General features: G+C 44.4%; 3 protein-coding genes across 3 annotated transcripts; 2 read left to right on the forward strand and 1 right to left on the reverse strand.

The window, feature by feature from the left end:
• Positions 1–997: 997 nt before the first annotated feature.
• Positions 998–2,664, forward strand: BHQ10_008678 (uncharacterized protein; the record flags this gene model as incomplete). The annotated part of the gene is made up of 5 exons (XM_040881509.1): positions 998–1,809; positions 1,858–1,954; positions 2,003–2,265; positions 2,316–2,435; positions 2,490–2,664. 5 exons carry the CDS (start codon positions 998–1,000, stop codon positions 2,662–2,664), a joined length of 1,467 nt encoding a protein of 488 aa, XP_040737180.1.
• A 165-nt stretch (positions 2,665–2,829) lies between these two features.
• On the reverse strand, positions 2,830–4,243 carry BHQ10_008679 (uncharacterized protein; the record flags this gene model as incomplete). Its single annotated transcript, XM_040881510.1, has 5 exons — positions 2,830–3,011; positions 3,069–3,133; positions 3,192–3,392; positions 3,461–3,705; positions 4,145–4,243. 5 exons carry the CDS (start codon positions 4,241–4,243, stop codon positions 2,830–2,832), a joined length of 792 nt encoding a protein of 263 aa, XP_040737181.1.
• A 4,382-nt stretch (positions 4,244–8,625) lies between these two features.
• Positions 8,626–10,003, forward strand: BHQ10_008680 (uncharacterized protein; the record flags this gene model as incomplete). The annotated part of the gene is made up of 2 exons (XM_040881512.1): positions 8,626–8,817; positions 8,894–10,003. The coding sequence occupies 2 exons, from the start codon at positions 8,626–8,628 to the stop codon at positions 10,001–10,003; spliced, it is 1,302 nt and encodes a 433-aa protein (XP_040737182.1).
• Between the last annotated feature and the right edge of the window lie 3,523 nt (positions 10,004–13,526).

A 13,526-nucleotide genomic window follows, 5' to 3' on the forward strand; every position in this document is an offset into this window, starting at 1 on the left:
TGGGCGGCGTTGATTTGAGTCACTAAAGCGACTAACCGTTTCGCTCTGAGCACAGATCAACTGTGACCAGCCATCTGGATATTAACCGTTATCATCTTCTACGAGGACTCACAGAAAATGTGTTTTTGGAGCTAATGATGCTACGTGATTGTCTAGTTGATGTGCTGGAGAAGCCAACCTTGGAAGATACTGTTCATCCACCACACGCGCTACAAGATAGAGTGAGGCGAGAGTTTGTTCAATTGTTCAACTGAAGCCACCGACGGACAGTCCAGTCGGCCGCATCAAGATGGCGAGGCGACAATAGCGAGCTCGACCACAGCTACAAGGATCCCGGAGAGTCGGAAACTGAGGGACCACACTGCATATTCGGTCCAAGCACTCGATCAGACATGCCTCCTACCTTCGAAGCCATCTGCACCCCCATGCTGTATATGTAGAGCAACATGTAAAGCAGCCGGAAGAAGCATCCAGTTCCTCCGCAGTACATGAACGGCGAATCGTTCGCGACTCTGCCCGGATCGGTATGTTTTTTCCAAGCATCATAACAGTGATACAAGGATTGAGGGCGATGTGTGCCCAATCTGAGCTTGCGAAAGTGTCGCTTTTTGTAGTCATGCCCAATGAAGTGGGTACTAAGCTTGCAGTTGTACATTCCTAGCCTCACCGCTCATTGGGCGATCCTGCAGTGCGTGATTGCCGTTTGCATTAATGCATTGAAGTCACGTAGAAGGTCGTACTGAGTATCAACAAGTATAAACCCTTGAGAAAGGGGTATTCCCTGATGCGATGTCAATTCGATATTTGTGCGGCCTTAGGCAGGTAGGAATTCAAATGCGCTCGTGCTCTGATTGGGCTGCGGGAAGCCGAGTCAATATTAATAAGCATAATGACTAATCCACCACGATTTCAGTCCAGGCGCCAAGGCATCAGCATCCACCTTCCTGAACAAAATCACTCAGAATGATTACTCAATCACAAACGAGACGAGGTCGAAATGCCATCTGAGATACAACTTGCACGTTACGCATGTCTTCCATGCCGGAGAAGCAAAAGACGCTGTGACAGGAAATTTCCAAGCTGCGATCTCTGCATCAAAAAGGACATTGACTGTACATACCCCGGTGCTCGCACATCCGAGAGGGATTCACGTACAGTGTACAGCCAAACGCCGGATAGTCAGTCGTCGCCGGAGACCACTCGATCTTATAATACTGAAGCCAGTGCCCTCTACTTCCTGGCACCACACATCTTCCGACAAGCTCAACTTGAACTGCCCCGGTCTGATATCACAATTCCTGCAGCGGTCTCTTCACTAATTGGAGACACATCTTCTATACGAGATATTGCAAATACATTCTTTTCAAACATTCATTTTTGGCTACCCATCGTGTTCAAAAAAGGCTTTTTTGTTTCTCTATTGAGTCCGTGGACACAACGACAGACGGAACTCAGTTTGCTGGCGCTATGCATGAAGCTTTGCAACACGGCTCCCTCAGACGACGATGGGCCCAATACCTTTCTGTATCGCACTGCAAAGCGTTTTCACCATGATGTAGAAACGGCCGGCATCCTTTCGACACATGTGCTACAAGCTGGATTGCTTATTGCACTTTATGAGATGGGTCATGCTATGTATCCGGCTTCATATCTGACTGTGGGCGACTGCTCGCGATATGGACTGGCTATAGGATTGTATAGAAGTTGCTCACCAACGTCTACAATTGAAGACGAGGAGATGCGTGGGCGCTCATGGAATGAGGTTGAGGAAAACAGAAGAGTATGGTGGGCTGTCTTGATTTTTGATCGGTGAGTGACAGGCTTCCACCATCTTGAATACAAAACTGAGTTGACTAGCTTCCTGAATCTCAACAACCCGACAAGACCGCTATCGACCGAAGATCCAACTTTTGATATGTATTTACCGGTAGATGATACATCATGGAACGATTGTGTAAGACTGTCACTCTACATTATCGTTCGATTACTGAACTCTCTTCAGACCGCGAAACCAGGTGATGCTGTTAAAATTTCAACCGGCTTCTCGCTCAAGATAGGAGGTTTCGCCAGGCTAGCCCAAGCTACCTATCTACTAAGCCAAGCATTCCATTCTGTCACGTCATCCGCCCTGATAGAAAATGATACAAATGATCTTGATCAAGCAGCACAACTACGCCGAACCTTGCTCGCTCTTGTACATGCTGCAGATAGCGAAGCAATACATCGAAGGTTAGATTTTTGTGCTTCATCAGAGTTGAGCTTTAGGTCAGTTAATAGAAATAAATTCACAGCTGTTGTAACTAACAGCTACGAAGTGCTATTTTACTACTTCAGCAGCACCGCTTCCAATGTATCAGCAAGATAGCCATGCCAGGCGTACCACCGGAGATCTCGCTCGACAATTTCTGGCCTGAATCATTTGAGGCTGCGGATCGGTTGATCGCGGCGGCTACATCGTACATAAATCTAACGACCTCTGACCCGAATAGGGCAGACTGCGTCCCGATATTTTTCGCACATGTCTTGTACCAGTTGGGCTGTATTCTTCTGACGCTCGCCCCAGGTCCATTGTTGGACAACGCAATCGGCGAGAAAATAGGGATTGTCAAGAGCTTGCTTTTACGAGTGAACACGCGGTGGCGGCTTGCAGGCAAGTCATTCTAGAAAATATTTATTCGCACACAGAAAACTAACAAATTCATAGGCATCTATGTAGATGTATTACAAGCTCGAGAAATTGAGTTAGCATCCGAACCACATAAAACAACCCGACAATTTGTTTGCTTGACCTGAACGAGCAGTTGCAGTTCACAAAAGCAGCCTACCGAATCAGAAAGGAAGTCTGCTGCCGTCTTGATGGAAATATGCACCCCAGTCTTCCTTGGTCATGCTGTTCAAGATCCTCATACAGTCGGCAGCAGCCTTCTCGGTGGGCACATTCTCCAAAGTTGGGTTGTATTTTGCAACCCACTCTGAGAGTTCGTCGCCCATGTCAGTTTCACCAATCCAGCCTGTTACGATCTTCAATTAGTATATTTTAAAGGCTACAACTGAATTGCAGTGCTTACCCGGATGAATCACAGCAGCGGTAATACCCTCATCCTTTAGAATAACGGACCATTTTCGAATCAACCTATCAATTTGTCAACATTTTGACCCTTCAAGGGACATTAAACGGGCAGAAAACTTACATGTTCAACGCAGCTCTAGCCACAGAATATGCATTCATGACATTTGGCAGATTTGTCGCTAATTGAACCGAGCCCAGAATTGAAGTGACAAATAAAGCCTTCTTCGCCTCACTCTTGCGCACAAGCGGGAGAAACTCGCGCAGCAAGTTGAATGGCGCAGTGACGGTGAAGACGACTTCGGATGTAAACTCCTCAATATCACTAGACGAGGCACGGCCTGTTAGCAAAAACCCGAACGGTTTTCCTAGACTGAGAACAATAAAACATACATCTCCTCAAAAGTCTTCATACTACTATAACTCACACCCGCATTGCTAACGAGATTATCCAATCCATTGGGAAGCAACGGCTCCAGAGTCTTGGCCGCTGCACGAACACTGTCAATCTTCGAAACGTCGAGATCGAGTAGAATGAGGCGGTCGTTTTGAGGGTATTCGGCCTTGAGTTTTTGTAGACCCGACGAATTGGCGGTGTTGCGCGCGGTTGCGATGACGAGGTTTTTGGGGTCCTTGAGCTGTTTTCCGTGAAGAAATTAGATTAATTGGATTGGATTAATTCATAAAGATATGCGAGGGAACTTGCCAGTTCAGCGGTGAAACCGAGGCCGAGGCCACGGCTTGTTCCTGTGATCAAGTATGAAGGCATGTTATTGATGTATAACGAGAAGCTATAGGCGCGAGATTTGTGCTGAGGAATATCCAGAAACAGTGATTTTCTAGTTTACTGTATTTGTTGGCTTGTGATTATAGAAATAGAATTATTAATTTCCTGGCGATCATCCAGGCCTTTATACTTATCCGTCGTTTTTGGAATGACTGTCTCCATCTAATTTAAAATTGAAGCATGATCTCTAATCAACCGATTCAGTGGATCTTTGATTACGCATCCAACAATTAATCATTGATCCAATCGAAAACACGTAGCTTTCAGCTCCAGCTGCGCTTAGTACTTACGTTGTTTCTTTGTTCTTTTTGGTGGGAATTTGGTCTGCGGAGCGGGAAGCCGTCCGAAAAAGACCGCAGGATACCGCAAGAGACCGCCAAATGCCGCATGGTAGCGCAACGCGCAGCGAGTTTTGGGTGTCCGCATCGCAATTCTTAGAATTTTGTTTTTCCCTATAGGAATGAATGTAATTTGTAATCACCCTGAGAGTGAATAATTTGAGTAGAAGGGAATGATTATCAATAAGGATTACTCATACTGTTGCCTATTTCAACCTTAACGATAAAAATGATATTTTACTAAGATTAAATTATTTATATTATTTAAAATAGCTAAGTAGCTTTTTTAATAATTAGAAATCTTTAAAGCTACTAAAAGTAACGCGATATACAATTGATTGCGAAACTAGTGCGCGCGTTCATCCTCTCATAGACAAGTATAAGAGCTAAACCCACTACTAGCAATACTAACCCGTGATTTCATACACGTTATAATTATAAGCAATGAACTCACTACCTCACAGATTGTTAAAGCTGCTCAATGATTAGAAGACATCGCACCAACTTACAGCTGGTGTTTTCCCCTTCGATATCCAACAGGAAGGGTTTCCCCAGAATGGGTCAGTATTTATCCTTTCACCTTAGTGTCTTGACAGTGTAGTGTGTATATTTACAGTCCAATCAGAGGTGTGTCAGGCGGGGCTACGAGCTACATGACTACAAGGCTGACAACAACACATCGAATGACTCGATCGAAAGTAATCGAATACCTGCCTATACATGCCATTGTGGTCATATCTGCTCCTCATTCCTCGCAGCTGTCAGAACATTCATCAATAAATATCCGTTATCATGGAAATGAGGCCTGCACAACCCGTGGCAACGATATTATACCCGGATGGTCGGAGGAACCCATTCCTAAGAAAGTTTCAGCTACTAACAATGGAACAGAGTCGAATGGGAAATGGCTACTTAGACTCATACATGTCCTGGATGTGAGTTTTTCCCTGATACATATAGATATATGTTTCAGACATGAGAAACATGCCATTGATCTTAATCCATGGATGATAAGATTGATAACCTTCCGAACTGTTGTTACATGCAAGTCATCAATCATCCTTGTCTCCTCTTAGAGAAATAGACCAGGAATTAACCATGAGTCTAGATTCCTCCCCGTGAGACACTACCCATACGTAGAAAGTGACCAAATGCGACTCATCCGACACTTTGGTGCTCCGGATATTTTGGCGAGAAGGATGTACAGCGAGATCAACGGCTACGTTGGTTGTCGATCTACCTACGACGATAATGATCAGCTAACAGCCTACAGTAAGTAAATATGAGTGAATTTTCTCTTGATCAGAAACCAGAGCTAATCTTTGTTTCTCTAGGTACTTGGTTCCGATGTCTGGTCCTGATGCTCCTGGAGGATGGCAAAGAATATCACTGGCACGAGATGACCTACTTAAGTATATGGCAGAATTGTGGACGACGACAGGTTTTGTGTATTGACACGCCTGACTACTTTGCACCTCAGATGCATCGTGCGATTGAAGACAAGCCTTTATTATCCACACAAGACCCGTTCGCAATGCATAGTCCTTTACTGGACGAGATAGTCAGTGTTTATGATATGGCGTCGTGGAGCATTCGAAAGCCGATTCGGATGTTTGAGAAGGTTCCTTTTTCCTATACTGTTCCTCCCTAGTGATGGCGAGGTTAGATAAAATCTGACAATACTTCTAGAGCCGAATAACTACAGGCATCCATTACGAACATATGCACGAGATTCGGAGACACTCAATCCATTCGTCGGAAGTCCTTCTAGTCGCTATACAGACATTCGAAAGTCTTTTGGAACAGAAATCCGAAACATACGCAAAAGCACCCATGGCTCTAAACAAAAACGGTCGCGAGCAGGCAGAAGATTATATGAAGTTCCAGATTCAGACATTGAAAAGCCTAAGACAACGACTAATATCTACACATGAGCGACTGACTGGGGAAATCTCTATAGTATGTCTGTCTGTACTGCTTTCATTACCATTCTACTTCTCTAACGTGGGCTAGGCCTACAACCGGATCGTTAGCCGAGATAGTCGAATTATGAAGTCTATCGCTGTCTTAACTATGATTTTTCTGCCTGCTACTTTCATTTCGGTATGCTTGTCTTCAACTTGTAAAGAATTGTGGCGATCGGTTTAACCTTTTGTTTCCCAAGGCCTTCTTTAGTACAACTTTCTTCACATATGGGGATGATGAACCCCATGCATCTGCCCACCTATGGCTATACTGGGCTATTATCATTCCATTCACGCTTGTGATCCCTGCTGTATGGTGGTATTCACTGGAGTGGATCTCTTACCGTAGGCGATGATAGGTACTTGTAGAGATTTCAGTTATGATCTTCCGACTATCTTCTTTTCTTACCCTGGACCTTAGACCGTTTCCAGGCCTTACATGATCGAGTATCGACTGTTTCTACTGTATTGGGATCTCCAGTTACATCATTTCTGAGTGTTCACTGTTCAAAATAGGGTTGATTATGGTGACCGAGAACTTAAATGGCTACTGTATCATCAAAATGTCGAACTGCCTGTCCAAACGGTTGGCTGAATAGTTGGCTGAAAGGCCAGCTAAAGCTATTGTATTGTCGAAATATCAAAATACCTATCAAAATCCTTCTTGAAATGTGAAAATGACGGTTGAAACGGCTGTGATACTATCTACCTAACTGTCGAGTGGTTAAAAAAGGTAGTAGAATAACTCTAATTAAGCCTCTATTCAAAATTACATAAATGATATTAGACTGAATCCTAATTTAGCTTCCACTGTACGCCGCTAAAATTTCATCATCAAACCTATCAACTTTACTACACATCGACAAGATATTTACTGAGTAAATGGTAATAAAAACTACAGGGAGTTGTGAATAAATGGTTAAATAATTCATAGTGCAAGTTTCATGGGAATTAGTATACAAAGGCTGATCGAGACCGGCCTCAGACAGGGTAAAATTTGTGAGTGAAACAATAACCTTGATACTCTACTCATTCTCTAGCGGCCAACAAGCCGGCTAGTAAATGCTTCCTACTTAGGAAGCAATTGGCTACAGGGTATAGGCTAAGAACATGGTCCAGCTATATGTTGGATCTAAGTGAATTTCCACTAAGTTGGATTATAGTATATCTTTTTAACTAAGTGGGATTCCAACACTATATTAGTCCACACTTTGCTAAGAGCTATGTATTCCCGAGCATCCTGTTGTCTTAGCAGACCTGATCGGCAACAATATGCATGTGTCCTAGATATCAGTCTATCATCGTGACTCTGTTTCTGTAACAAACAACCACAATTCTCAGATAGACAAGCATGTTGAGAACCTTCACGGCCTAAGATCAGCATTCGACTAGTCCATTCCATCTGCTCGGCTTTGCTCACGTACCATCACATGCTCCATCAATCAACACCAATACAGTATTGAAGCATTGCATCGTCTTTCAATAGAGGCATATCCGATGTTATACAATTCATGTCCAAAGTCATGCTAAAGTTCTACTCCAAATACGTCCATGCCGCATTCGCTAGATAGGATTAGCGAGTTCATGTTGCCAGATTTATCATGGCCGAGAATACTGGGTAATCCAGTGACTTAAATAAGAACGTCTCTGGGATATTGTATGACGCAATTTCTCGTGCTTGTTCTCCTCTCTTTTGGAGTCCTTTCTTCTTCGGTCAATATTGACTACACTAAGCCAGTTGGGCAGAACAGAAAATATGTCTCTAACCCCATAATTCATGTTACCTGGTCAATGATGAACATCCACCCAAATCTCGTCGGATGTTCGAATGGGTGATGACCCGGGGATAGTGGGTGGTAGCGACTGATTTCCCATTCGAAGAAATTCCAAATCGTTGACTAGTACTAGAGCACAACCTTAGAGATTTAGAGAGATGCAGAGCCACCCAACACCAAGTCTAGTCCCATGGTCTATTACGAGTGTGAAGGATTCTCGGTTGCATATTGTATGAGCTAGTAAGCATATATTAATTGTTCGTGTTGGTGCTAACCGTGCGTGGCCTGCTGTAATTTTGTTGAACTAGCTTGACTGCGTCCAAGGTTATCTCTGGAGCAATCTACACTCTTCTCCAGCTGCAGCACAATCCTCCCAACATCCGGAATTTGACAACCCTCGTATGGGTAATAAAGTGGCATTCAGACTAAGTGACCAAGAATGCAAGTGTTGCGCACGGTTTGGGACAGGGAACAGAGAGTGGCGTTTCCGTAACATCCTTACTCACGACTCACTCTATGCAAATTCTAAGGTACTTGGCTTGAAAGCTTGTGTATTTTTGAAAGTCATAGAAAGAGAACAAAAACTTAGGGAACTAAAGACGTATATAAGCCACGGCCCTTGCCAAATTCTGGTGGACGAGAGTCGGTCTGATAACTAGGTAATCTTCTATCACATTAACAAAGGACCCCGACAATGAGAGCTTCTTTTGTCTTCTCCATGGGCATTGCCTTTCCCGTTGTGAGCGCCTACTTGGTAGCTCCTCCTGGTGTTGCTGCCCCTGGAACAACTTCACAGTGTAGTGCTTGGGTCGCATATTCAAGCTCTCTTACCTGCGCATCGATTGAAGAAAGCTACGGAGTGTCAAGTGGAAATTTCGCATCTTGGGTATGTATGACTCTCCTGCGTCATAATTAAGCCTTTTCAATGATACCTAAGTACAAATTGCTCACAAAATGTGCAGAACCCAATCGTTGTTAACTCGGGCTCGGGTTGTAGTCTTCTCCCTGGATTAGATTACTGTGTCCAGGTCAATTTTCAATCCCCGACCCCGACCACCACGACATCGTCGACTACTTCGACACCCACTACGTTTGTGACATCTGCTTCCGGGGATGGAATATCCACTCCAAGCCCGGTGCAGACTGGCATAGCGTCCAATTGTGATAAGTTCTATCTGGTACAGAGTGGTGATCAGTGTGGTATTATTGCATCAAACGCAGGTATCAGCCTTGCCCAGTTCTATGCCTGGAATCCGGCAGTGGGCTCGAGCTGCCAGTATTTGTATTTGGGTGACTATGTTTGCATTGATGTAATTGGCGCAACACATACTACGACTGCCGCCAGCACCACGACGGCAGGAACTGGTATCAGTACCCCAACACCGTATCAGCCAGGAATGACATCCAACTGTGATAAGTTCTACCTGGTCCAAAGTGGTGATCAATGCGGTACCATCGCTTCGAATGCTGGAATAAACCTTTCCGATTTCTACTCGTGGAACCCTGCGGTTGGCTCAAGCTGTGCCTACCTATATCTCGGTGATTACGTCTGTATTGGCGTGATAGGAGCCAGTGGTACAACTACCACCCCCACCACCACAACCACAACTCCTGGAAATGGAATCACGACTCCGACGCCGTATCAGTCTGGAATGGCTTCGAATTGCAACAAATTCTACTTAGTCCAAAGCGGCGATCAGTGCGGTGTTATTGCGTCGAACGAAGGAATCGGCCTCTCGCAGTTTTATACATGGAATCCAGCAGTTGGCTCAGCATGCCAGTATCTGTATTTGGGGGATTATGTCTGCGTAGACGTCATTGGAGTTACGCCTACTACCACGACCTCTACTTCGACCGCTGGCAATGGGATCACGACCCCAACTCCGTACCAACCAGGCATGGTCTCAAATTGTGACAAGTTCTATCTCGTGCAAAGTGGAGACCAGTGTGGAACGATTGCATCAAACGAAGGGATATCCTTGGCAAATTTCTATGCCTGGAATCCCGCAGTTGGTTCAAGCTGTGCTTACTTGTACTTGGGTGATTACGTTTGTGTTGGAGTGAAGGGATAGCCTTGTGTCTTAGCATATCAATTGATATGGATTAGGTAACTTTTTCGATGTGGTGGCTACCTAGGTATGTTGCTCGGAAGACTAGAATCTAGTTTGCCTAGGTATCACATCATAAAAAGATCAAAGTTATTTTTAGAGGTCGGTCGCAGACTGGTAAAAGCTCATCATTTTTCTCGCTCATTCGCTAGTAGACACAAGCCTGAACAGGCTACTGTACATATTCCATGCTTCGACGGTGTGTTGGTTGGCAAACAAATCGGGTTTATCACCATAGCACGCGCTCAACAATTCATTAACGAGATAGAAGTACGGTAAATCAAGGCTAATACATCGGGGATGCAATCTAAAGGCTGGACTAAGAAAAAGCGTGGTACCTGATGAAAGGATCCTTTTACGACCCAGATATTTCACTGTATGTAAAACAGATGAGGTTGCATCGAGTTCGTTGAGAGGCTTACCCCGCCCCTTAGAGCAGCCAAAGAAGTGATCAGGACACAGGTTCATGTTGGCAGAAGGGCACATGCAGTTAAGCCAGGCATTTGATCCGGGCCTAAGACGGCAACTTTAATTACACGGTAATGTTCGCAAGAAAGCTTAGCTTAGAGTGATTCAAAATCCGCGGATGCGACTCATACGAGAATCTAGGAGCTAATTTAGTGGCCAACACCAACCAACGCAGCACCAAAATAGCAATGATTGGGCAAATTTAACATTTTCAGCTTGCTGATGTGCCAACTATCTATAGAATTGTCGGGATTTGAGCCTCTATAACCACGTGCTTGGTTGATGGGCAACAGTCATACCATGGCATCGTTTCTAGGTTGATTGAAGACTCAATCATGTTGGTTGATAGGATACGTTGATTAGAGGCTCAATGATGTTGGTTGGTAGAATAGATTGATCGGAGCCGCAATCATCATTCAGGTTGGTTGGATACTAGCCCTAACCATGCTATGCAACGGATCACAGGTATCGCACTGACTGCAGGAACGAGTTGTCCGCAACTAGCTGACAGAAAAGACGCCCACGTACAAAATGTTGGTTTTAGGCCGGGCTATTGGAAACAGCGAAGAAAATTTGCACCTACGAGTCAACGAAACAGCAACCTTGCAATGTAACTTCGAACCCAGCCGGGGACATTCGCCGCTGAACAAAAATTAGTCGAGCTACGAACTTCTGTGCATTGAATTCAAATTGTGAGATATGCAATAGGGTTAGCTTCTCCACCAGACAAGAAGCTAGACGAAAGCATGTACGGACAACTAGGAAAGTTTGTAACAAGCAACGTCCTTTGGCCCGGCAGTACATGACACTGAGAGCAATAACTGATCTGCTCCAGTAGAACATCATTTTCAATCTAATACGAGCTAAAAGAAGTACACCAGAAAAAGTTTTGCGTTTCTAAAGGCGACGCTGTATGGGGTCCCAAATCTCTTGGACATTGAAGCTTCTGAGAAACTGACTACTTTTCGTGAAGAGAAGAATTCCATGCATCACGCTTCGAAGCCTACTCAATTGCCGATTTGGAGTTCATCATCCGACCTCCCTCGATAGAAGGTTACTGGAGTCGTCCCCGCCGGAGCATTTCGATAATACCAAATTGCCATGGCAAAAAACATGTAGGACTGGGCGTTTGTCTCAGCCCCCGATGTTGAATCGGCATTACCGAACACTGCATTTTTTATGCATGAGTCTAAGGGATCTAGTTCCATTTAGTATCGATTTTTTATTGAGACGTAGCCGCGATTTTCAAAGCTTTTAGAGAACTGGACTTACACCATCTATCCGTGACATCCGTCGTCGTTAGGTGAGTTAGCTCATGGAAGAAAGTCGAGCTCTGTGGTAGTTGAGCATCCAAACCAGTTTTTGAGTCTGCGGCTGGGTATTTAATATCCTTCAGGAATTCAACCATACCCCCAAGGGGCTTATTAATCCCCCGATCACAAAGCACCATGGAAGGATCAAGTTTCCCAAAGCCTTGAATAAAATCGAATGTTTTTGGATAAAATGGCTTTGCCACGAATGCGACCGTCGTGCCCGGATTTCCCTCCATATCAACAGTGTCCGCGCAAGGCCTGGAAGCTTCTGTGAAAGCATAACCTTTCTGCACGGGGGAATAAAAAGGATTGAACGATTGACTGATGATATCTATCCCATAGAGATCCCATATTGTCTGGAACCCGCCGCCATCTTTCTGAATTTCATTTCCGTCGTAGTCAACTGCCTTATCCCCCCATCCACGTGTTTGGTAGGTAGCATCACCGCAAAAGGCGAAAGGCGGTTTGCCTAGGAATTGAAGTTCAACAGGGAGACCTTTGCCGTCGAGAAAAGTAGATACGGCATTCAAAGTTACTGTTGCAGAGTCAATTTTGTTTTTTCTTCTTCAATAACAGAATTCTGTTTATGGATGCGTGTTCTTACACTCAACAGTATTCCAAGCACTGGAGGATTGACGATCACGGAAGCCGCTGTAGTCCGGCTTCCATTTGATACCAAAATATGATGTAAAAAATCCCAGTACAGCAGGATTTCGGCTTTCTTTCTGGCTTATAGCCCATAAAGCGTCACCAACAAGTGTCTTAGAGTCAGAAATGAATGTTTCTATTTTCCCCTGTTGGTCGCTTGAACATGGGCCTTCATCAGGCGGTACACCAAAAGTGAAAAGTTGCCCCTGAGAGAGGCAAGCCGTCAAGCCTAGTACGAGAAATGAAAGTCGTTGAATAAAGAGCCACATTTTGGACTTTTTAAGGAAGAGAACGAGACCGTAGAAGTTCTGGAATTTGAGATTTCCCCAAAAAAGAACAAATGGTGAGTATAATAGGAGATAGATATCCTAGGTACTTGGCCGATGTGGGCGAGGAAAAGGTCAGAACGACGTACAACATTTGAAGAAAGAAAAGAAAGATTACATGAGGAATTAGGTTATGGATTCGCAGCAAACCACGCCAAGGGGTTTGACATGAGAGGTTTAACGCAAACAAATTCTCCTATGGTAGTAGTAATACTAGTTAGCTACTATACTCCCAACTCCTGTACCTAATGCACTTCGTATTACAGACGAATGAACACGAATTGGTCAGTAGTCATAGTTAGTGTTGGTATGTTGGCCTATTTGCAAGCAGCGGTTACAGTAATTCTAGACCTCGTACCAGTCCCTGACGGCGGAGTCAGACGGGGACAATACTTGATCAATCTACAATACCGATTATTCTTTCATAGGCGATTATTTTTCAAGATTGTGACCAACGTGTCGAGCCTGCAGCAATTGGTAGAATTCAAATGAATGCTAAATTGAAGTTAGTGCTTTGCTGCAAGTCCGGGAGATTTTATTAGATATCAATAATACCTACTAGCAACGTGCATGTAGAAAATTACGAGCCGGCGCCACCTAAGAACAATATCCAAACTGTTATGTTGGTGCACGATGTAACTTAATCAAGTATTTCTCATCCATTAGTTGAATCTTCACCCGTGGTAAATAGTCGGGGGTGCTTACACTTACCTAGGTACAGAACTCATGCTG

The sequence above is a fragment of the Talaromyces amestolkiae genome (assembly GCF_001896365.1).
Source record: "Talaromyces amestolkiae strain CIB chromosome Unknown scaffold20.1, whole genome shotgun sequence".
In the NCBI taxonomy this organism is placed as follows: domain Eukaryota; kingdom Fungi; phylum Ascomycota; class Eurotiomycetes; order Eurotiales; family Trichocomaceae; genus Talaromyces; species Talaromyces amestolkiae.